The sequence below is a fragment of the Tachyglossus aculeatus genome, chromosome 21 (genome assembly GCF_015852505.1).
Source record: "Tachyglossus aculeatus isolate mTacAcu1 chromosome 21, mTacAcu1.pri, whole genome shotgun sequence".
NCBI lineage: Eukaryota > Metazoa > Chordata > Mammalia > Monotremata > Tachyglossidae > Tachyglossus > Tachyglossus aculeatus.
In genome coordinates, this window is record NC_052086.1 from 5209167 (window position 1) to 5230315 (window position 21149).

Sequence of the window (21149 nt, forward strand, 5' to 3'; positions counted from 1 at the left end):
CTGATAGGACCTGCCGGGGCTTGGGATGAAGATGAACTGACCTCCGGGCTAAGACTCTTCCTATTTTCCCTGATCCTCCGTGCCCTGTTTGCATCAGTCCAACGGTGATATTTAGCAAACGCTTACTGTGTCCTAAGCAATCGGGAGGGGACGACCCCCCGAGAGTCAGGAGGCACACGCCCTGCCCACCGCGAACGCACAGTCTACCCGATGAGTTCAACCTATCGACCAGCCAATTGAAGCGCCAGGCGGGTCAATCGATCACAAAGATATATCATCGAGTCTGCTTAGGAGAGTACTAGACTTGGTAGACACGATCCCGGACCTCGAGAGCTTACAGCCTACTGTGTGCTGAGCATTTGGGAGAATACTACAGTAGCCAAGATCAGGGCCCTAAAACAATTTATCCTCTAACTGAGGATCAGTACGGTCTCAGAGCAGGAGCTGAGCACAGTCTGTACATGAAACTTATGTTGGATAGCGGTGAATTACTTGAGCAAACAAGCGGTATAAAAACCAAGTATCCCTGGCGTTCTCATGAACTATGCACTTGTTTTTAGGGTTTTTTGTGTTTAGAACAATGCCTGGAAGCACTTAAACTCCATCATTTTCTTTTCTTTTCTCTCTAGTATGTAGAATTGGGATTTGGGGGAGGGTTGGAAGGAGGTGGGGGGAAGGAGAGGAGGAGGAGGAGAAGGAGGAGAGGGAGGAGGAGAAAAAGGAGGAGAAGGGGAGGGAAAGGAGGAGAATGGGGGAAAGAGGAGAAGGTAGAGGAGGAGGATGGGGAGGAAAAGAAAGAGGAGGAGGAGAGAGAGGAGGTGGATGAGGAAGGGAGATGAGGAGAAGGATGAGGAGGGAGAGAAAGAACAGGGGGAGGAGGAAAGAGGAGGGGGAGAAAGCAAAGAGGGAGAGGGAGGATGGGGAAGGAGGAGGATGGGGGGAGAATGAGAAGGAGGAAGAGAAAGGAGGAGGTGAAGGAAGAGGAGAAGAAGAGGGAAAAGGAAGAGAAGGGGAGGGAGAGGAGGAGGAGAAGAAAAAGGAGGAGAAGGGAGAGAAGGAGGATGGGGAGGAGGAGAAGGAAGAGGAGGAGGAGAAAAAAGGAGGAGGAGGAGGAGGAGGGAGAGAGAAAAGGGGGAGAAGGAGGATGGAGACAGGAGGAGGAGGATGAAGAGGATGGGGAGAATTAAGAGGAGGGGGTGATAAAGGAGGAGGAGAAGGATAATGAAGAGGAAGACGGAGAAACAGAAGAAGAGGAGAAGGAGGAGGAGAAAAAGGAGAAGGGGGAGGGAGAGGAGGATGGGGGAAGGAGGAGGAAAAGAAAAAAGGAAGGAAGAGGAGGAGAAGGAGAGGGAGAAAGAAAAGGGGGAGAAGAAGGAGGAGGAGAAAAAAAGGAGGAGGAGGAAGAGAAGGAGGAGGAGAAAAGAGGGGGAGGGAGAGGAGGAGGATGGAAGGAGGAGGAGGAGAAGAGGAGGAAAAGAAGGGAAATGAGAATGAAAAAGGAGGAGGAGAAGGGAGAGAAGGAGTATGGGGGAAGGAGAAGAAAGGAGGAGAAGAAAGGAGCAGGTGGAGAAGGTGGAGAAAAAGGAGAATGGAGGAAAGAGTAGGAGGAGGATGAAGAGGAGGAGAAGGAAGAAGGAGGAAGAAAAGAGAAAAGGAGAAGAAGAGGGAGGAGGAGGAGAGGGAGAAGGAGGAGGAAGAGAAAAAGGAAAAGGAGGACATGGAGAAGGAGAAGGTGGAGAAAAAGGAGAATGGAAGGAGTAGGAGGAGGATGAAGAGGAGGAGGAGAAAAGGAGGAGGTGGAGAAAAGAGAATAGAGAAAGGAGTAGGAGGAGGATGAACAGGAGGAGAATGAGGGGGAGGAGAAGAAGAGGGAGAAGGAGGAGGAGAGAAAAAGGAGAAGGATGAGATGGAGGAGAAGGAGGAGAAAAAGGAGAATGGAGAAAGGAGTAGGAGGAGGATGAAGAGGAGGAGAAGAAAGAGGAGGAGAAGGAAGGAGGAGGAAAAGCAAGAAGGAGGAGGAGGAGAACAGGGAGGAGGAGGAAGAGGAAAAGGAAAAGGAGGAAGTGGAGAAGGTGTAGAAAAAGGAGAATGGAGGAAGGAGTAGGAGGAGGATGGGAGGAGAAGGAAGAAGGAGGAGGAAAAGGAAGAAGAAGGAGGACAAGAGGGAGGAGGAGAAGAAGAGGGAGGAGAAGAAGAGAGAAAAGGATGAGGAAGAGAAAGGGAACAGGAGGTGGAGAAGAAGATGGAGAAAAAGGAGAATGGAGGAAGGAGTAGGAGAAAGATGAAGAGGAGGAAAAAGAGAAGGAAGGAGGAGGAGGAGGAGAAGGAAGAAGGAGGAGGATGAGAAAAAGGAAAAGGAGGAGGTGGATAAGGTGGAGAATGGAGGAAGGAGTAGAAGGAGAATGGGAGGATAAGGAAGAAGGAGGAAGAAAAGGAAGAAGAAGGAGAAAAGGGAGAAGGAGGAGGAAAAGGAATAAGGAGGAGAAGAGGGAGGAGGAGCAGGAGGAGGAGGAGGAGGAGGAGAAGAGGGAAAAGGAGGAGGAAGAGAAAAGGGAAAAGGAGGTGAAAAAGATGGAGAAAAAGGAGAATGGAGGAAGGAGTAGGAGGAGGATGAAGAGTAGGAAAAGAAAGAGGAGAAGGAAGGAGGAAAAGGAAGGAGGGGGAGAAGAGGGAGAAGGAGGAAGAAAAGAAAAAGGAAAAGGAGGAGGTGGAGAAAAGGAAAATGGAGGAAGGAGGAGGAGGAGGATGGGAGGAGAAGGGGGAGGGGAAGAGGGAGAAGGAGGAGGAGAAGAAGAGGGAAAAGGAGGAGGAAGAGAAAAAGGAAAAGGAGGAGGTGGAGGTGGAGAAGGTGGAGAAGAAGGAGGACGGGAGGAGGATGAAGAGGAAGAAAAGAAAGGAGAGGAAGGAGGAGGCAAAGGAAGAAGGAGGAGGAGAAGAAGAGGAAGGAGGAGGAAGAGAAAAAGGAAAAGAAGGTGGAGAAGGTGGAGAAAAAGGAAAATGGAGGAAGGAGGATGGGAGGAGGAGGATGAAGGAGGAGGAGAAAGGAAAGGAGAAGGAAAATGAGAATGAAAAAGGAGGAGAAGGGAGAGGAGGAGTAGGGGGAAGGAGAAGAAAGGAGGAGGAGAAAAGGAGGAGGTGGAGAAAAAGGAGAATGGAGGAAGGAGTAGGAGGAGGATGAAGAGGAGGAGAAGAAAGGAGGAAAAGGTAGGAGGAGGAAAAGAAAGAAGAAGGAGAAGAAGAGGGAGGAGGAGGAGGAGGAAGAGAAAAAGGAAAAGGAGGACGTGGAGAAGGAGAAGGAGAAAAAGGAGAATGGAAGAAGGAGTAGGAGGAGGATGAAGAGGAGGAGGTGAAAAAGGAAGGAGGAGGAGGAGAAGAAGAGGGAGGAAGAGGAGAAAAAGAAGGAGAAGGGGGAAGAAGAGGAGGAGGAGGCCGGGCCTTGAGGCGGTGGTGTCAGCGGTGCGGGGGGCGGTGTCTGTTTCAGCGGAGGAAACGCTGGCATGCGACAACCCGGGGCTCCCCGACAACGGCTACCAGATCCTCTACAAGCGGCTCTACCTCCCTGGGGAGTCGCTCACCTTCATGTGCTACGAAGGTTTCCAGTTGGTGGGCCAAGTCACCATTCAGTGCATCCTGGGCCAGCCGTCCCACTGGAGCGGACCCCTCCCCATCTGCAGAGGTAAAAAAAAGCGCTGCCCCTGCCCCCTCATTCCCTGGGTGGGCACCCGCGGACAGACAGCGGCGGGGAGGTCCGGCTCCTCGCGGGATAGCGGGAAGCGGAAGGCCGCTGTTCCGCCCGCGTTTGAGGGCCGGAACAGGATCGCGGCGCGGGCCGGGGGTCGGAGCAGAAGGCGCTTTCCTCCACGCGGCATCCCCTCTTACCACTGCATTTGAAAGTTTCATGGTCGCAGACCACCGTATCAATCAATCACTCATATCTATAGAGTGCACACTGTGTGCGGAGCACTGGACTCAACGCTTGGGAAAGGACGGTACAACAGAGCTGGTAGAAGTGTTCCCCACAGTCCAGTGCTCTGCACACAGTAAGCGCTTAGAAAATACCATTGATCGATTGATTTGAAAAAGGTTAGACTCATCATAATACGCGCTTTTCAGGTAACTGAGCAATGGAGGCCCATCTCCTCCAAGAGGCCTTCTCAGACTAAGCCCCCCTTTCCTCTTCTCCCACTCCCTTCTGCGTCACCCTGACTCGCTCCCATTATTCATCTCTCGTGCACTCTGTCTCTGTCTCTCTGTCTCTGACGCACGCAGGCGCGCACCTGCCCACTGAACTCTCCCATTTCTCTTTCAGTCAACCAGGACAGTTTTGAGCACGCGCTGGAAGGTAAGTGCCAGGGGATGGACAGACCACTGGGAGCCAGAGGACGTGGGTTCTAATCCCGGCTTTGCCACTTGTCTGCTGTGTGACCTTGGGCGAGCCACTTCATGTCTTTGGGCCTGTTACCTCCTCTGGAAAATGAGGATGAAGACTGTGAGCCCCACGTGGGACAACCTGATCGCCTTGTATCTACCCCAGCGCTTTAGAACAGTGCTCGGCACTTAGTAAGCGCTTAACAAATACCATAATAACAATAATAAGAGGGCAGGGACCCCAGCATGGACAATACCGAGGAGACGGGCAGAAGCCGGTGGGCTGGGGCGCGGGGCAGTCTCCCCCACCAAGTGACCTACTGTGGGGGTGGACAGGGAGTCCAGTCCCCCCCTTTCCCCGCTGTCGGCGGGCGGCGACTGGGCTGCGGCCAAGCAGGAGGAGTCGGAGAAGGGACTTGACCCTGGTGGCCTGGGGTGGGGGTTGGGAACGCGGAGGGAAGGGAAGCCAGGATGTGCCTCTGTGTTTCTAGTAGCAGAAGCGGCAGCCCAGACCTCTCTCGAAGGAGGAAACATGGCCTTGGCCATCTTCATCCCCGTCCTCATCATTTCCCTGCTGCTGGGCGGAGCGTACATTTACATCACGAGGTACGACTCTCGCCTGGGCCCGGTAACTAGGCCTCGGCGAAGCCTCTCTCCCTCTCTTTCTCCTCCCTCTGCCGGGGTTTATGGCATCTGGGATGGGGAAAAAAAAAAGCCCCCCAGGGGCGTAAACTCTCCCCGTTAGCTGGGATCAGGTCTGCCCCTGGACTCAGCGGGGGAGGCTCGTATTCATCCTTGGGACTCAGAGGTCGTGGGTTCCAATCCCGGCTCCGCCACGTGTCAGCTGGGTGACTTTGGGCGACTCCACTTCTCAGTGACCTCATCTGTCAAATGGGGATTAAGGATTTGAGCCCCACATGGGACAACCTGATTACCCTGTGTCCACCTGAGCGCTTAGAACAGTGCTTGGTACTTAGCGCTTAACAAATACCGTCATTATTATTAACTCCCTGGTTTCTTTCTTGAGGCCTTCAGAGGCCACTCAGGGGAAAGGAGAGTTTCAAGGGGACTCTCAAAGCCCTCCTAAAAACCCATCTCCAAGAGGCCTATCGCCAGCTATTCCCCTGCTCCCTCCCCCTTCCGTGCCCCCCTTGGATCTGTCCTCTTTATTCACCCCGCTCTCAGTCCCTCAGCGCTTATGTACTTTCCACGCGCTCAGCACAGTGCTCGGCACACAGTAAGCGCTCAGTAAATACGACCAAACAAGTAGCCGTCATTTATTTTAGTATCTGTCTCCCCTCTAGACAGTAAACTGTGTTGAACCGTGCTCTCCCGAGCGCTAAGTACGGTGCTCCACACACAGTAAACGCTCAGTAAATACCATCAGTCGATTCGAGTCCGCTTGGCCCCACGCCTGCAAGTCGCAGGACACAGTTTCCTTCCCCTCCGCCGGCAGCCGAGCAAAGCGCGGACTGTCCCCGGGTGTAGCTCCGGGAAAGTAACGTCTCCTCTCGCTTTCACTCTCCTCCCCAGATGTCGATATTATTCCAACCTGCGCCTGCCTCTAATGTATTCCCACCCGTACAGCCAGATAACGGTGGAGACGGAGTTTGACAACCCGATTTACGAAACGGGGGTGAGTTGGCCCGCGGCCCCCTTGCTCTCTCCGAATTTCCCCGCTCCCGGCTTTGCACCAGACCCAAACCGAAGGACGTATTTCATTTAAAGCCAGACATCTCCCCCCAACGGCACAGATCCCAGTAGCCACCCCTGTCGACGTCTCTGTCTTCTATTACTTCCTCCTGTCTGTCATATACAGAGAGAAGCAGCATGGCACGGGCCTGGGAGTTACAGGGTCATGGGTTCTAATCCCGAATCCTCAGTTCCCTCATCTGTAAAATGGGGATGAAGACTGTGAGCCCCACGTGGAACAACCTGATTGCCTTGTATCTACCCCAGCGCTTAGAACAGTGCCTGGCACATAGTAAATGCTTAACAAGTACCATCATTATTATATACACCAGTGGTCTTGAGGATTGTAAGCTTGAGGGAGGGGAGGGGAGGGCCGGGGAGCCCTTCTCCCGATCCTACTGCTCTCTCCCAACTGTAGAGCGTAAACCCCTCGGAGGCTTAGATCATCCCACCCAACTCGAGCAGACTCTCCCCGGTGCTCCGTATAGTGCTCCTCCGTACCCAGTGAGCGCTCGCTAAAGATCATCGCTTGACTGAGAAGCAGCGTGGCTCAGTGGAAAGAGCGCGGGCTTGGGTGTCAGAGGTCGTGGGTTCTAATCCCAGCTCTGCCACTTATCAGCTGTGTGACTTTGGCAAGTCACTTAACGTCTCTGTGCCTCAGTTACCTCATCTGGAAAATGGGGATTAAGACTATGAGCCCCACGAGGGACAATCTGATCACCTTATACCCCCCCAGCACTTAGAACAGTAGTAAGCGCATAATAAATGCCATTATTATTATTATTATGTGGGACAACCTGATTACCTTGTATCTCCCCCAGCGCTTAGAACAGTGCTTGGCACATAGTAAGTGCTTAACACAAACAAAAATTATTATTATTATTATTGTGTTTATAACCAAGAAGCAGCAGATAAGACCATCACCCCACAACCCAGGATCCCCTGATGTGATCGGTTGTTGGCTTTTTCTTTAACCTCACAATCAAGCGCTTAGTTCAGTGCTTTGAACACAGTAAGCGCTCAAAAAATATGACTGAATGGAAGACGTGTGAGGGGCAGGTGAATGGTATGTGCAGTTTAGACCCCGGTGCCTGACTAGCCCAGAGAAGACTAATACTTTGGAAGTCGATTTGGGAGAACTTTGGTTCCCCAGTGGGGACCCAAAGATGAATATTACTACTAATAATAACGATAACAATAATAATCATGGTACTTGTTAAGTGCTTATTACGTGCCAAGCACTGTTCAAAGCACTAGGGTAGACATGACTTACTCAGGTTGGCCCCAGTCCCTGTCCCACTTGGGGCTCACACTCTTGATCCCCATTTTCCAGATGAGGGCACTGAGGCCCAGAGAAGTGAAGTGACTTGCCTGAGGTCACACAGCAGACAGGTGGCGGAGCCGGGATTAGAACCCAGGTCCTTCTGACTCCCAGGCCCGGGCTCTAGCCACTAGGCCACACTGCTTCAGGTTAGTGGGGTCAGGATACACTAGACCGTCAGCTAGTCGTGGGCAGGGAACATGTGTCTACCAATTCTGTCGGGCTGTCCCCTCCCGAGCGCGTAGTACAGTGCTCCGCACGCAGTAAGCGTTCGATAAATGCCATTGATGATGAAGACACGGTGGAGAAGTGGACGGCAAGCTACTCCAACAGGTCCAGTGAACGGACTGAGGCCTGCCTGGTGTGGGAAGTCCCTTATCTCTCGGAATTCCGGAAGGGCCGGCGGGGAAGTCGCCTGAATCGAAAGGTGCCTCTTGCTCTCCCACTCGCACCCCTACCCTCTTCTAATAATAATAATAATGGTATTTGTTAAGCGCTATGTGCCAAGCACTGTTCTAAGCACTGGTGTAGGTAGATACAAGGTAATCAGGTTGTCCCATGGAGCGCTCACAGTCTTCATCCCCATTTTCCAGATGAGGTGACTGAGGCACAGAGAAGTGAAATGCCTTGTCCAAAGTCACACAGCTGACAGGTGGCAGAGCCGGGATTAGAACCCATTACCTCTGACTCCCAAGTCCAGGCTCTTTCCACTAAGCTCTTTCCACTAACGTATCTGCTGACTCTCAATCGTTTAATACAATGCTCTGCACAGACTAAGCACTCAAAAACAACCCACGAGGGATCGAACCCTGTGGGTTCGTGGTGCACCATAACATCATCATCATCATCATCAATCGTATTGAGCGCTTACTATGTGCAGAGCACTGTACTAAGCGCTTGGGAAGTACAAATTGACATCATTTTGGGTCCCACGCATTCTGGGGGCTCCTGGCTCCCTCTGGATCTGACCAGGCACGAGAGGTTCCCCGATATCAGGGCTTCAGAGAACCTAAATGCTGGCATTTGCTCTTTCAAAATCGGCCCCATCCTCTCGAAAATCCACACCTTCCACCAAGGGAAAACTAGCCCTTGGGGTCAGGGCATCTGATTCTTCTTGGCCGGCAAATAGTCAAAATGTTCACCTCTAGAAAACACATCAGCAACTAAGGGGAAATACAATTGAACTGCACGAACAATGAAGAAGGAGATCGACTGACTTGCCTTCCTGTCCGCATTAAAGAGGCCGGAGCCCTAAAAGCGGTAGTATTGATGAAGTTCTTATATGCCAAGCACCGGGACAGATTACAAGATAATAGGATCAGGCTGTCTCCCCGTTTCACGGGGAAGAGAAGAGAGGTTAAGTGACTTAAAGTGACTTACCTAAGGTCATCCGGTGAGCAAGTGGCAAAGCTGGGACTTGAATTCGGGTCTTCTTACTCCCAGGCTTGTGGTCTTGACTAGGTGACACTGCCTTTCCTGAGGGGGGGCAGGGGTAGGACACGCTGTTTTTCATGGTATTTGTTAAGCGCTTACTACGTGCCAGGCACCGTACTAAATTCGGGGGTAGATACAAGCTAATGGGGATGGACACAGTCCCCGTCCCACATGGGGCTCACAGTCTTAATCCCCATTTGACAGAAGAGTGCAGTGACTTGCCCCAAGCCAGTGACAGAGCCGGGATCAGAACCCAAGTCCCCCAAGTCCCAGGCCCGGGCTGTGTCCATTTAGGCCACACTCCCCACTTCAAAAAATACAGACTGATCCATGTCTTTATATTCGACCTGCCGGGCGGATTTAAAAGCCTTCTTCCTCCCCCTTCTAGGAAACCAGAGAATATGAAGTTTCGATATAAAGCTACGAGACACCCGCAAGCTACGAACTTCCATCTCTGAACCCCGGATAGGACTTCCTCGGCAATTAACCCAGAGACCATTCGGCATTTAAACGGAACCCCGGACCTTCTCTTGTCTTTCCTTTCAGTTCTCTCGAGGATTCGCGGTCTTCTTCCCCCCCTATTTATTCTATTTAAAGCGAGATGGGCGCGTGGCTGTTTCGGGGCAGGAGCGGATGTCTCAGGCTCATCCGGACGTTCGGGAGGCGGGAGTCGATCCGACCGAGGCCGTGATGAGGCCTCAGGAAGGACAGACTTGCCGGCCCAAAGGCTGGTGGGAAATCTGCCCTTCGGTTCGAAGGGGGCGCTTCCCAAGGGAAGGGAGGAGGGGGGAGGAAAACTGTATCCACAAGAGAGAGAATCCCACCATACCCCACAGCCAGTTCAGCAGGGCCCCTTTTCCGGTCCCTCGCCTCTCGGGGGGGACTTGGCGACGGCGCCGACGATCGGACGGGGGAAGGGTCCGCCCGGCTGCCAGCGGGACCCACGCTTCACTTGTCCGTGCAAGAGCCGGGGTGGTTAGCGTGAAGCCATCCACACTCTCCAGTCCGGTACCCCCGCTATCCTCCAGGCCTAGAACCCGAGACGGCAGCAGAGGGCTGATGGTTGGCTTGAAGGCAGAATTTCTGAGCGGCGAGGGCCGGCTCTGATCTCCGGCTCGGACCTAGCCCTCGTGGGATGGTGCCACCCTTAAGGTGACCCTTCCCCTCCCCGTCCCAAGCCCTCCCCATCCCCAGACTGCAATGTGTATAAAGTCATCCGCTCTTCGGACACGATACCTGAACACTTTTCCAGATCCAGCGTCGGCCCTGCTTCCCTCCGGGAGGTTCGCAAATGGGAAGGGAGGATGGGGCCTCTGTCCTCCTAGGCATCCCAGGTCACCTCTCGCTCTCTGTCACCATGGTGCCCCCGCAAAGGTTGGGGATGGATTCGGGGAAGCTGGAACCCAGATGGTCTCCTGAGGGAAGTCAGGGAGGTGGGCCGGAAGGGTTCGACTGCTGCCGTTTTCTTTTTCCGCGGCGGAAGAGGGCTGCGGGACTCATTCCAGCCGGCCGGCGGGCCCCAAGCTCCGCTCTCAGCTGGGTCGGCCGCGCTCAGATTGTAGGCTGGAAACTCCTCGAGGGCAGGGACCATGTCAGGACGGCATTCTGCGCAGAGTAAGGTGCTCGAGGGATGCCCTTGACTGGGAGTCATGGGCTTTCCCCGGCTAGTAATAGAGGGCATTTTCCCCGATCAAACAATGACGACGGGCACCTTCCCCGCCCACCCAGCACCTGGTTTCCATTTCCATTTTCCTTACGGTGGTCTAGCATCCCAGATTTCCCAAGGTGGGACTCCCTCACCCCCCATCCCTCGAACGGTATCTCAGGGTAACGATAAGGGACCAGAATCCTCTATGCCCCCCAAGAGTGGATCCGAGAAGCCTCTCTTCCGGGCACCGGATAAATCCACGGGGTTCACTGGGCGGAGGAGCTATTTCGAGGGGCTAGGGGGACTGGCCACCTCTAGGATAGAATCCAGAATGCTCAAAGATCTCGAACAGCCCCGGTTCTCTGGCCTGGAAGAGGCCGACCCACTGGAGCTGTCCGGACCTGTGGGCTGCTCCTGAAACGGAGACGAGGTCCCGGCTTCCCCACCTCCGATCACTCCGATAGGCTCCGGGCCAGTTCTGGGGCTGGGAGGAGTCCTGCTCCTGATGAGCGATGCTCATTATGGTGCACCCTACCCATGGGGGAGACAGATGTCCATCCCGGATTGGCTTATTAAAAAATGGAAAATACTTCTGCTGCCCAGAAAACAAACACTTCCACACACCCACACGCCAAAATTGAGCCCCCTATTTTTCTGACATTCATTGCTTCACCTCACCCTGGCCCAACTGGAAAAGACAGCGTCACCTTCTCATACTCTCCCGCTCGGGCATCTTGCGTTTACGTGAACGCTACCGGTCGTCTTCCGACAAAGATCCATGCGACGGGAAATCCGCCCCCTGAAAGCCCGCTCCATGAACATCCGAGCCCAGGTACCGTATTCCTGTTGTCATCCGGAGGGAGACGATACCGGTGGTCGATGTTTTTTTTGGATGCCGATGTCTTGGGCTCTTCGGCACGGCACCTGCAACAGGAAAAGGGCATTTTAGAAATCGGTTTCCTTTAGGGAAAGGTATCGTGTACAGAACGGCCGAGATGGTAGTTATCGTTTTGAGGATCCGTGGAAGTCTACTCGTCAAAAGAAAAAAAAACAGCGCCCAAACTGCACCGGCCATCTCGTTTCCGTTCACCCGCGTCGGCTTTTATACAAGATGATGCAAAAACCGTGAGGATTAAATGTTTTTGAACGCGACCCCTTCCTCGAGAAACTCCAGAGTCGCGTGGACCTCAGCACGAACCGCACTATATCCCCATCTCTTCGGCTCAGACCTCCCATTTTGGCTCTCACGGAATGGAGGCTGACCACCCTCTCCCTTCAAATGCCCCCACTGAAACCTCATCTTTGGGTTCCCGTCCTGCAGGTACAAGCCATGGCACCTATCCGAGATGTCTGATTCCAAGACCAGGACACGGGCTGATGGGGAGAAAACAGTGTCTGTCACCAAACTCGGTGGGATCTTGGATGAATTGGCAAAAGTCTAGGAAGATTTATGGGGTGGACATAAGTCTGGAGTCGAGATGCCCCGTTGAGGATTTCTCAATGTCGGTGATGTTTAAAATAAAAAATCCGTAAAATGGGGCTAATGTAGGGTGGATCCCAGGTGGATCAGGTACCTGGTACGATCTCATTCGCATACCTAGTGAGCATATAGTAAGCGTTTAATAAATGCCATAATATATATATTATGTGTATATATATTATGTGTGTGTGCGTGTGTGTGTGTGTGTGTGTGTGTGTGCGCGTGTATAGTTATGTGAACCTCAGCCCTGAAATTTTCTTCCTTGGGTGTTTTCACTCTCTCATTCTCTGTCCAATTATGGCTGATTCACTCTTGTTCTTTCAATCGATATTCAGGGCTCTTAAAAACCTAAAGTCCTCAGAGCCATGAATCTCTGAGACGCCCTCACTAATCTCCTCCCTAGAATCTAAGAACCTGTTTTCAGACACTTCTCCTGCGTTCCCTAAAAGCTAATTTTCCACAACCTCCAGTTCTGCTACACCTCGTCCCCCCCTTGGCATAACGTTAGAGAGAGAAAAGTACATCGGGAAGAGTTTGTTGCCAAGGTGATTCGACCTCGGTTTACCTAGAGTTTGCCCGTACTTCATCCACTTTGACCTAAGGATCATTCAATTTCCCATCCGGTCCATTTGTGGCGATTCTACAAAAGACATATAGCGAGCACAAAAGTTCAAGGCATTAACTCTAAATCACTGACGAACAAGGCTCCAATAAAACTTCCTCCAACTTAAAATTAAAAAAAACAAAACACATTTTCCCAAAAGGCAGACACTAATTTATCTGAGCAATTTCCTTGAAAAGTCTAAATTGGTCCTGTGAAATCAATCCAGAATCCAGATTAAGGCTGTCAACTCGACCAGCTGGGATTTAAGATGCCTTTCTCGGTTGATTCTCAACAGGACAGCTTTCGGCATCAGGTAGCGGCCCCGGTGAAATCCTTGAGAGATACTAGCTCAAATGCTCATTGCCCTGCATCTGCCCCAGTGTGATCAGCATAGAGTAAGCGCTTACCAGGTGTGTTTATCGGCTCCCAAACGCTCCCGGTGACCTGGATTTTGCTGGCCCCCCCGGGATTACTCTAGAGACGGGTCACGAGCGAAGATGGGAGCGGGCAACAAGTTTCATCTACCCACGGAGGCTAAAGGAGACACGGTAGACCGAACCCAAGTGTGAGAGAAGCGAAGCCGGACATCGTGGGCCGTCCCTTCTTCCCACCAGAAACGGGAAAATGAAGAGGGAGAAAGAAGGGAAGAGATGGTGATATCTCGCGCCCTGCTCCGCCGTTTAAAGACGCACCTTTCTTGGCGATTTCTATAGTCTCTACGTTACATTTAATGTTCATCGCGTGGGGGTTATCCAAGAGGAAACTTGCGAGAGGAACAAAGAGTCCAATTCCCCAGAGTTCAGCTTCTCTCTCTCGTTTGGGGGAGGGAGGGTTTTTCTTACAACTTCCTGTAGGTTAGTGAATTTTTACCAAGTGGTTTGTATGGTAGCCTAAGGCCTTCCCCAGCTGCCCAGTTCTATTAGCTGCTCCTTATTTTCTCTGCTCTTCATAAGTCAGGGGTCGGTTTGTTCCCATAAGAAACCATGACGGATTTGTAGTGCCGCATAAATGTCTATTTTCATGCAATTCTCTTGAACGTAAACTCCGGTTTCTTACTTGCCGTTTTTATTTTCCTATGGTTTCGTTCTTAAATCTAAATGCGGATGAACTGACTGTATAAAGCCCAAGGACTTAGAGCAGTAGTGCCCATCCCTACCGACTGATAGCCCTCCTTTCGGCGTTGTCCATGATACTGTACCCCCCAGCCCCGGCCCCTCGATCCCTTACCCCGAGTGCAATAAATTTCTCATTTTGCATCACATCTGGCTTCTTGGTCTTGACTTGCATCCCCCTCGCCCTCTGCACATTAGAGGACTCCCGCTGTCACCCTATCTGCTCCCGCTGGCTCCCGCATGTTCAGATGAGCAAAATTATCCCGATGGTTCTGGAAAGGAGATGGGGAAGGAATCAGGAGGGAGACAGACAGAGAAGGAGAGATGGAAGAGAGACAGAGGGAGATGCAGAGAAAGGGAGAGAGTAAGAAGGAGGGAGAGAGACAAAGAGATGGCGAGAGATGGAGAAACGGAGACACACAGAAATGGGGAAAGAGAGGGAGGGAGAGAAAGAGAAGAGAGAAAGAAAGGAAGAGGAGGAAGAATGCAAAATAATCCCCTCTAACCAAAGAGCTGTTCTAAAATTACTGCAAGTGAATCCATCAAGTACAGACTGCTCAAGGGTGACGGAGAAGACAAACAGGCCTTGAGGGATTGAAAGGGAGGAGGAGGAGGAGGAGGAGGAGGAGGGAGGTTCTTGTACCTATAACCACTTTCTCAACTTTGAAAGCCTGGGAGAAGTTCTGGGGGGGCACTAAAAGAGAGAGTGCCCAGCTATGACAACAACTCTAACTGTAAATCAGAGAAAGGATTGAAAATATTTCCCCCACTCCCGGATCCTGTTCACATCCAAGTCCTCTGCATTCAGTCAGTAGGACTGGAGTGCCTACTATGTGCAGAGCAATGTACTTAGGAGGGTACTTAGGACTAGTCGTCAATGGTCCAGGCCCTCAAAGAGCTGATGATGGAAGGGAAAGAGGTGATCTCTTCATCCCCATTTTTTTCCAGCTGAGGGAACTGAGGCCCAGAGAGGTGAAGTGACTTGCCTAAGGTCACACAGCAGACAAGCGGTGGAGCCGGGATTAGAACCCAGGTCCTTTTGACTCTCAGGCCCAGGCTGTAGCCACTGCTGCTCCTCATGAGCAGGAATCGAGTCTACCAACTCTACTAGGTTGTCCTCTCATTCATTCATTCATTCAGTCGTATTTATTGAGCGCTTACTGTGTGCAGAGCACTGTACTAATCGCTTGGGAAGTACAAGTCGGCAACATATAGAGACGGTCCCTACCCAACAACGGGCTCACAGTCCAGAAGGGGGAGACAGACAACAAAACAAAACATGCGGAGGGGTGTCAAGTCGTCAGGACACATAGAATAAAAGCTAAATGCACACCATTCATAAAATAAATAGAATAGTAAATATGTACAAGTAAAATAGAGTAATAAATCTGTACAAACATATATACAGGTGCTGTCAGTCTGGGAAGGCCTCCTGGAGGAGGTGAGCTCTCAGAGGGCTTTGAAGGGAGGAAGAGAGCAAGCTTGGAGGATATGCGGAGGGAGGGCATTCCAGGCCAGGGGGAGGACGTGGGAAGGGGGTCAATGGCGGGACAGGCGAGAACGAGGTACACTCTCCCGAATGCTCAGTACAGTCCCCTGCACCCAATAGGCACTCAGTAAATGCCACTGATCAACTGGAAACATCAGACCCAAGGAGGCCTGGGTCCCAGAAGGGGGAGACCGGGGGCCCTACCCCCGACTCCGGTACAGTGCTCTGCACATGGTAAGCGTAAATTCAGTGGTAAATACCACTGAATGAATGAATGAACCAGAGCAGGTCAGAGGGATGGCTGGAGACACCCAGAAAGTTGTGGCGTCGATTAAGGACTTACTCTATGCCAAGCCCTCTCCTACCTCCTGGGCGAAATCCAGGATCGTTCTTATGGGGCCCAGCCCCTACCCCTCACGGGGTTCACGGCCTAAGACGCGCTAAACACTGTAATGGTGCATTAGCAACCAAAATCCAAAAGCAGAGCCTCCAAGGTGAGTAGAAGCCCAGGCTGCCTGGATTCAGATGCAGTGTCCACTCTATCAAAGTTCTATCAATCAGTGGCACTGATCGAGCTCTTACCTTGCGGAGTTTTTTTAAGAGAAAAACTTGGGACGCTGCGGGCCGAAGACTGAGGCGGGCCAGGATTTACGGCGGTTAGCTCAGGGTGTTCGGGGCTGCCAAACATTGAATTCCTAAGTGTTTGAAAACAATTCCGAAGTCATTTGAAGAATGACCGTCGCGCATCCCCAGTGTGTAGCCAGAGACTTTGTCGTCCTTGCTCTCCGTCTGACTCCTGCTCCTTCCCTACCTTCCTCCTCACCCCTCTGGCTGGTGACTTAATAATGAGGTCATCGAGGGTCACGTGACAGAGCCCCCCCATAGCCAGACCAGCCCAGGGCCCCAGTTTCAGCTAACACAGCCCCCCCCCGACCCTTGTCCTTGATATCTGACCGTCAAAGAGGCCACAGACCCAGCCTGTCCATCTATCATGTCTGACCGTCACAGAGGCCACGGACCCCGCCTGTTTACTTACTTAAATCTATCACAGAGGCCACAAACACGACCTGTTTACTTATCATGTCTGACCGTCACAGAGGGGACCCGTTTACCTATAATAATAATAATCATCATCATCATCATCATGATAATAATAATTGTGATTGCTTATTTAAGCACTTACCATGTGTCAGGCACTGTTCAAAGAGCTGGGGTAGATACAAGACAATCAGGTTGAACAGAGTCCCTGTCCCACAGAGCTTAATCCCTCTTTTACAGATGAAAGAACAGAGGCCCAGAGAAGCAAAGCGACTTGCCCGAGGTCACACAGCAGACGGGTGACGGAGCCGGGATTAGAATCCGGGTCCTCTGACTCCTGGGCTTGGGCTCTTTCCACTAGGCCACTGCCTCTCACATTTGCCAGACACAGAGGCGACTAGACTGTAAGCTCATTGTGGGCAGGAAATGCATTAATCGACTCTGCTGTACTGGACTCTTGTAAGTGCTTAGTACAGGGTTCTGCAAACAGTAAGCGCTCAATAAATAGCAGTGATTGTCTGATTAATCGAGGCAGAATGACCGGATGGAAATTTAGGGTCAGGCTGGGCCGAGACGCCCCTGAGTTATAGGGTCTCGCACTTGCTGCTTGGCCGCACAGGCAATGCCACAGACGGACAATAAGCAGGGAAACTGCCTACCGACTCTGTCGGATTGGACTCTCCCAAGCGCTTAGTACAGTGCTCTGTGCACAGTAAGTGCTCAATAAATACCACTGATGATGGTGGCATGGGAATCCTTGAGCTCACTGTGGGCTCTGACTCTGTTGAACTTTCCTAAGCTCTGCGCACAGTAAGCGCTCAATAAATAGCACTGATAATGATGATGGGATGGGAGACCGGATGCTCATTGTGGGCAGGGAACCTACATAAATGAGGTGTATATAGCTATAATTCTATTAGAGAAGCAGCGTGGCTTAGTGGAAAGTGCCCGGACTTGGAAGTCAGAGGTCAGGGGCTCCAATCCCAGGTCCGCCACTTATCAGTTGTGTGACTTTGGGCAAATCACATCACTTCTCTGGGCCTCAGTTCCCTCATCTGTAAAATAGGGGTGAAGACTGTGAGCCCCACGTGGGGCAACCTTGATTAGCTTATATCTACCCCAGCGCTTAGAACGGTGCTTGGCACATAGTAAGCGCTTAAAAAATACCATCATTATTATTATTTATTTATATCGATGCCATTGATGCCTGTCTACTTGTCTTGATGCCCGTCTCCCTCCTTCTAGACCGTGAGCCCGTCGTGGGTGGGAAGTGTCTCTACTCATGGGTGAATTGTACTTCCCAAGCGCTTAGTACAGTGCTCTGCATACAGTAAGCGCTCAATAAATATGATTGAATGAATGAATGACCCTGTCTAAGAACTCTGTTGGATGGGTCTCTACCAAGCGCTTGGGACAGTGCGCTTGAGCGCACACAGTCAACGCTCAATAAATAGCACTGATCGATTTTCTTACCAATGAAGAAGTGTGTGTATTGGGGGCTCTTTAGGAGTCGGGGCTCCACACTTCAGGGGTCTCCTTCCCAGGTCTAAGTCGGGCGTTAGTACAACAATCACGGGCTGCCAGCACCGAGCTCTGCTTTTGCTCCCGAGCAACGTCGGAGTCTCTTCCTCCTCAATTTACCTCCTCCACGGTTTCTAAAAAAGATCCCGCCGACATACGATGTGCATTTTAAAAAGTCTATTTTGTAACGTCGGAGGGCGAGATACAAAACAACAGCTTCACCGAACAGCTGACGGATTCATGGAAACCGAAGCCCCCCCAGCCCCCCTTCCCAAACTATGGTAACCCCTTGGAGAGAGCTCCGTTATTTGTCTGGAGAGGCAAGTTGGAACGCCGAATCCATCCCTCGATGCTACTTATTGAGTGCTTACTGCACGCAGAGCACTGTACTAAGCACTTGGGAGAGTACGGGAGAATGAACAGTTGTTCTAGGGTCGATTTTTCATAACAGGAATGAAGAGTGAGCAGTAAGTAGGGAGATGCAGTAAGCATCTTCTGACTCGATTGGACTCTCCCAAGTGTTCAGTTACAGAAGCAGTGTGGCTCAGTGGAAAGAGCCCAGGCTTCAGAGTCAGAGGTCATGGGTTCAAATCCCAGCTCCGTCACTTAGCTTTGTGACTTTGGGCAAGTCACTTCACTTCTCTGGGCCTCAGTTACCTCATCTGTAAAATGGGGATTAGGACTGTGAGCCCTCCGTGGGACAACCTGATCACTTTGTAACCACCGCAGAGCTTAGAACAGTGCTTGGCACATAGTAAGCACTTTATAAATGCCACTATTATTATTATTATTATTATTATCATTATCATTATTATTATTACAGTACCCTGCACCCAATAGACTTTCAACTCCTTGCGGGCAGGGATCGTGTCTGCTGACTCTCTAGCGCTCGCCCAAATACTTAGTACAGTGCTCTGCACACAGAAGATAGTCAAGAAATAGAAGAGATTGATTATAACATAAAACTTAAAAAAGATTAAGAAAGAAATATAAGAACTATAGTATTAGATTTCTGATACTTCTCCAAATTGGGCACTACTCTCTTCCTACTTCCTTCTGTGTCACCCTTTTGTTTGATCATATTTATTGAGCACTTACTGGGTGCAAATCACTGTACTAAGAGCTTGGGAGAGGACAGAAGGACAATATAACAGACACAGTCCCTGCCCACAGTGAGCTTTACAGTCTAGAGGGAGAGAGACATTCATATAAATAAACAAATGACAGATATGAACGTAAGTGGTGTGGGGCTGGGAAGGGGGGGATGAATAAAGGGAGCGAGCCAGGGCGATGTAGAAGGGAGCGGGAGAAGACGAAAGGAGGGCTTAGTCGGGAAGGCCTCTCGGAGGAGATGGGCCTTCGATAAGGCTTTGAACCGGGAGGGGAGAGTCGCTGTCGGATATAAGGAGGGCAGGCGTTCCAGGCCAGAAGTGGGACAGGGGCGAGGGGTCGGCGGTGAGACAGGTGAGATGAAGGCCCAGTGGGACGGTTACCGTTAGAGGAGCGAAGTGTGTGGGCTTGGGTGGAGTAGGAGAGAAGCGAGGTGAGGTAGGAGGCGGCGAGGTGAAGGACGGCTTTAAAGCCGACGGAGAGGAGTTCTTGTTGGATATGGAGGCGGATGGGCAACCGCTGGGGTTTCTTGAGGAGTGGGGAAACGTGACCTAAACAATTTTGTAGAAAAATGATTCAGGCGGCAGAGGGAAGTCTGGACTGGAGTGAGGACAGAAAGGAGGCAGGGAGGTCAGCACGGAGGTTGAGTCAGTCATCAAGGCAGGCGAGGAAAAATGCTTGGATTAACTTGCATTTGGATTGACTCCCTTTATTCCTCCCAACCCTCAGCCCCACAGCACTTACCCCCATATCCATCATTTATTTATATTAATATTAATGTCTGTCTCCACCCCAGACTGTAAACTCCTAAGCAGGGAACGCGTCTACTAACTCTGTCATATAGTACTCCTCCAAGTGCTTAGTCCAGTGCTCTGCACACAGTAAGCGCTCGATAAATCCCACTGACTGATGAGAAACCCCACGTTGTCAAAAAGTACCTGCATCTGAAAAATCCTGTCAGCGCTAAAGCTATTTTCAGCTGCCCGATGTGCTCCAAACCAAGGCAGAGCGGGAGGCTCAGAGACCGTCTGAATCCTTATTTCCACCCAGAATATTCCGGGCCGATGTGAAAACCGGAGCTGTAGGGAACGGCACCTCTGGCTCATTTAGAGGGCCAAGTGCTTGACAAAGAGGCAGTGCTTATATCCCGCCATCGTCATTAAAACTGACGGTATTTAGTGAGTGCTTACTTTGGGCAGAGCAATGCACTAAGCCCTTGGGAGAATGCAATCTAGAACCCTCCCAAAAATTTCACCTCTTCCAGGAAGTCTTCCCGATTAATTCCCGGCATCCTTAGTTCCGTCAGCCTGATAGCCACCCAGCTGTATTTATCCCTAAACTGAGCACTGACGTACGGTCACGTATGTAATTCCGTTCCCTCTTTTGGTTCTCCGGAGTTTTATATTTGCCCCCTAAGTCGGCCAGTTATCAAGCTGACAAGTTGACACAATGAACGCTCAATAAATACGACTGACTGATCGATCTGTGCCCTGAATTATCTTATAGCCTAGCGAGAGGACCAGGCAGGGGACGGGCGATCTGAAAGACCCAATCAATCGTATTTATTGAGCGCTTACTGTGTGCAGAGCACAGGACTGAGCGCTTGGGAGAGGGCAATGTAATAAGGTTGGTACACATGTCCCCCGTCCACAATGATCTTGCCGTCTCGAGGGGAGACAGATGTTAACAGAAATAAATAAATGACGGTTACAGACATTAGCGAGTGCTGAGGGGCTGAGGAAGGGGTGGATGAAGGAGGCAAATCCAAGTGTAAGGGTAACACAGAAGGGAGTGGGAGAAGAGGAAAGGAGGGTTTAGTCAAGGAAGGCCTCTTGGAGGAGATGGGCCTTCAGAAAGGCTTTGAAGCTGAAGAGCTTCATTTGCTGGAGGATCATTTCCAACAGATCATTTCAAACGACTCTTGTGTTCTCCTGAGCTCTTACAACAATGCTCCGCATACAGTAAGTGCTCAATAAATACCACTGATCGAATAGACACCAATAATAATAAGCGTAGCACATGCCAAGCATGGCACGAAGATCAGGGGCATACACAAGATAATCAGTTAGTGTACAATCCCGCGGGAGGCTCACCGTCTGAGGGAGGCAGGACGGGTATTGCCGCCCCGTTTTTCCAGATGAGGAAACCGAGGCCCAGAGGAGTGGAGAGACCTGTCCGAGGTGGCATGATGGGCGAGGGGCAGAGCTGGGATTGGAATCTGGCTCCTCTGTCTTCCAGGGCTGTGTGCTTTCCTCATGGCTTCACTAGGGGCTTGGGTTGCCGGGGCAGCGGTGAAGGCGTGTGCCGAGCCATCCGCACTCCCTCACCCCAT

The 21149-nt window shown here is 51.4% G+C and overlaps 1 protein-coding gene and 1 long non-coding RNA gene across 3 annotated transcripts in view; one reads left to right on the forward strand and one right to left on the reverse strand.

Moving 5' to 3' along the window:
- SEZ6L (seizure related 6 homolog like) overlaps positions 1-13806 on the forward strand; it is a 159834-nt gene extending 146028 nt beyond the window's left edge. The window contains exons 13-17 of one of the 2 annotated variants that reach the window (XM_038762490.1): positions 3482-3676; positions 4310-4342; positions 4860-4974; positions 5902-6004; positions 9204-13806. In XM_038762490.1, the coding sequence (XP_038618418.1) occupies positions 3482-3676; positions 4310-4342; positions 4860-4974; positions 5902-6004; positions 9204-9233 (476 nt within the window). In that variant the 3' untranslated portion in view covers positions 9234-13806. The remainder of the gene's footprint in view (positions 1-3481; positions 3677-4309; positions 4343-4859; positions 4975-5901; positions 6005-9203) is intronic. The other variant, XM_038762491.1, reaches the window with a different exon arrangement.
- A 1930-nt stretch (positions 13807-15736) lies between these two features.
- LOC119942922 lies at positions 15737-21149 on the reverse strand. The gene is made up of 3 exons (XR_005455417.1): positions 20911-21149; positions 17660-17841; positions 15737-15843 (listed from the first exon to the last, which is right to left on the reverse strand). It is a non-coding gene; the product is annotated as an uncharacterized LOC119942922 (long non-coding RNA).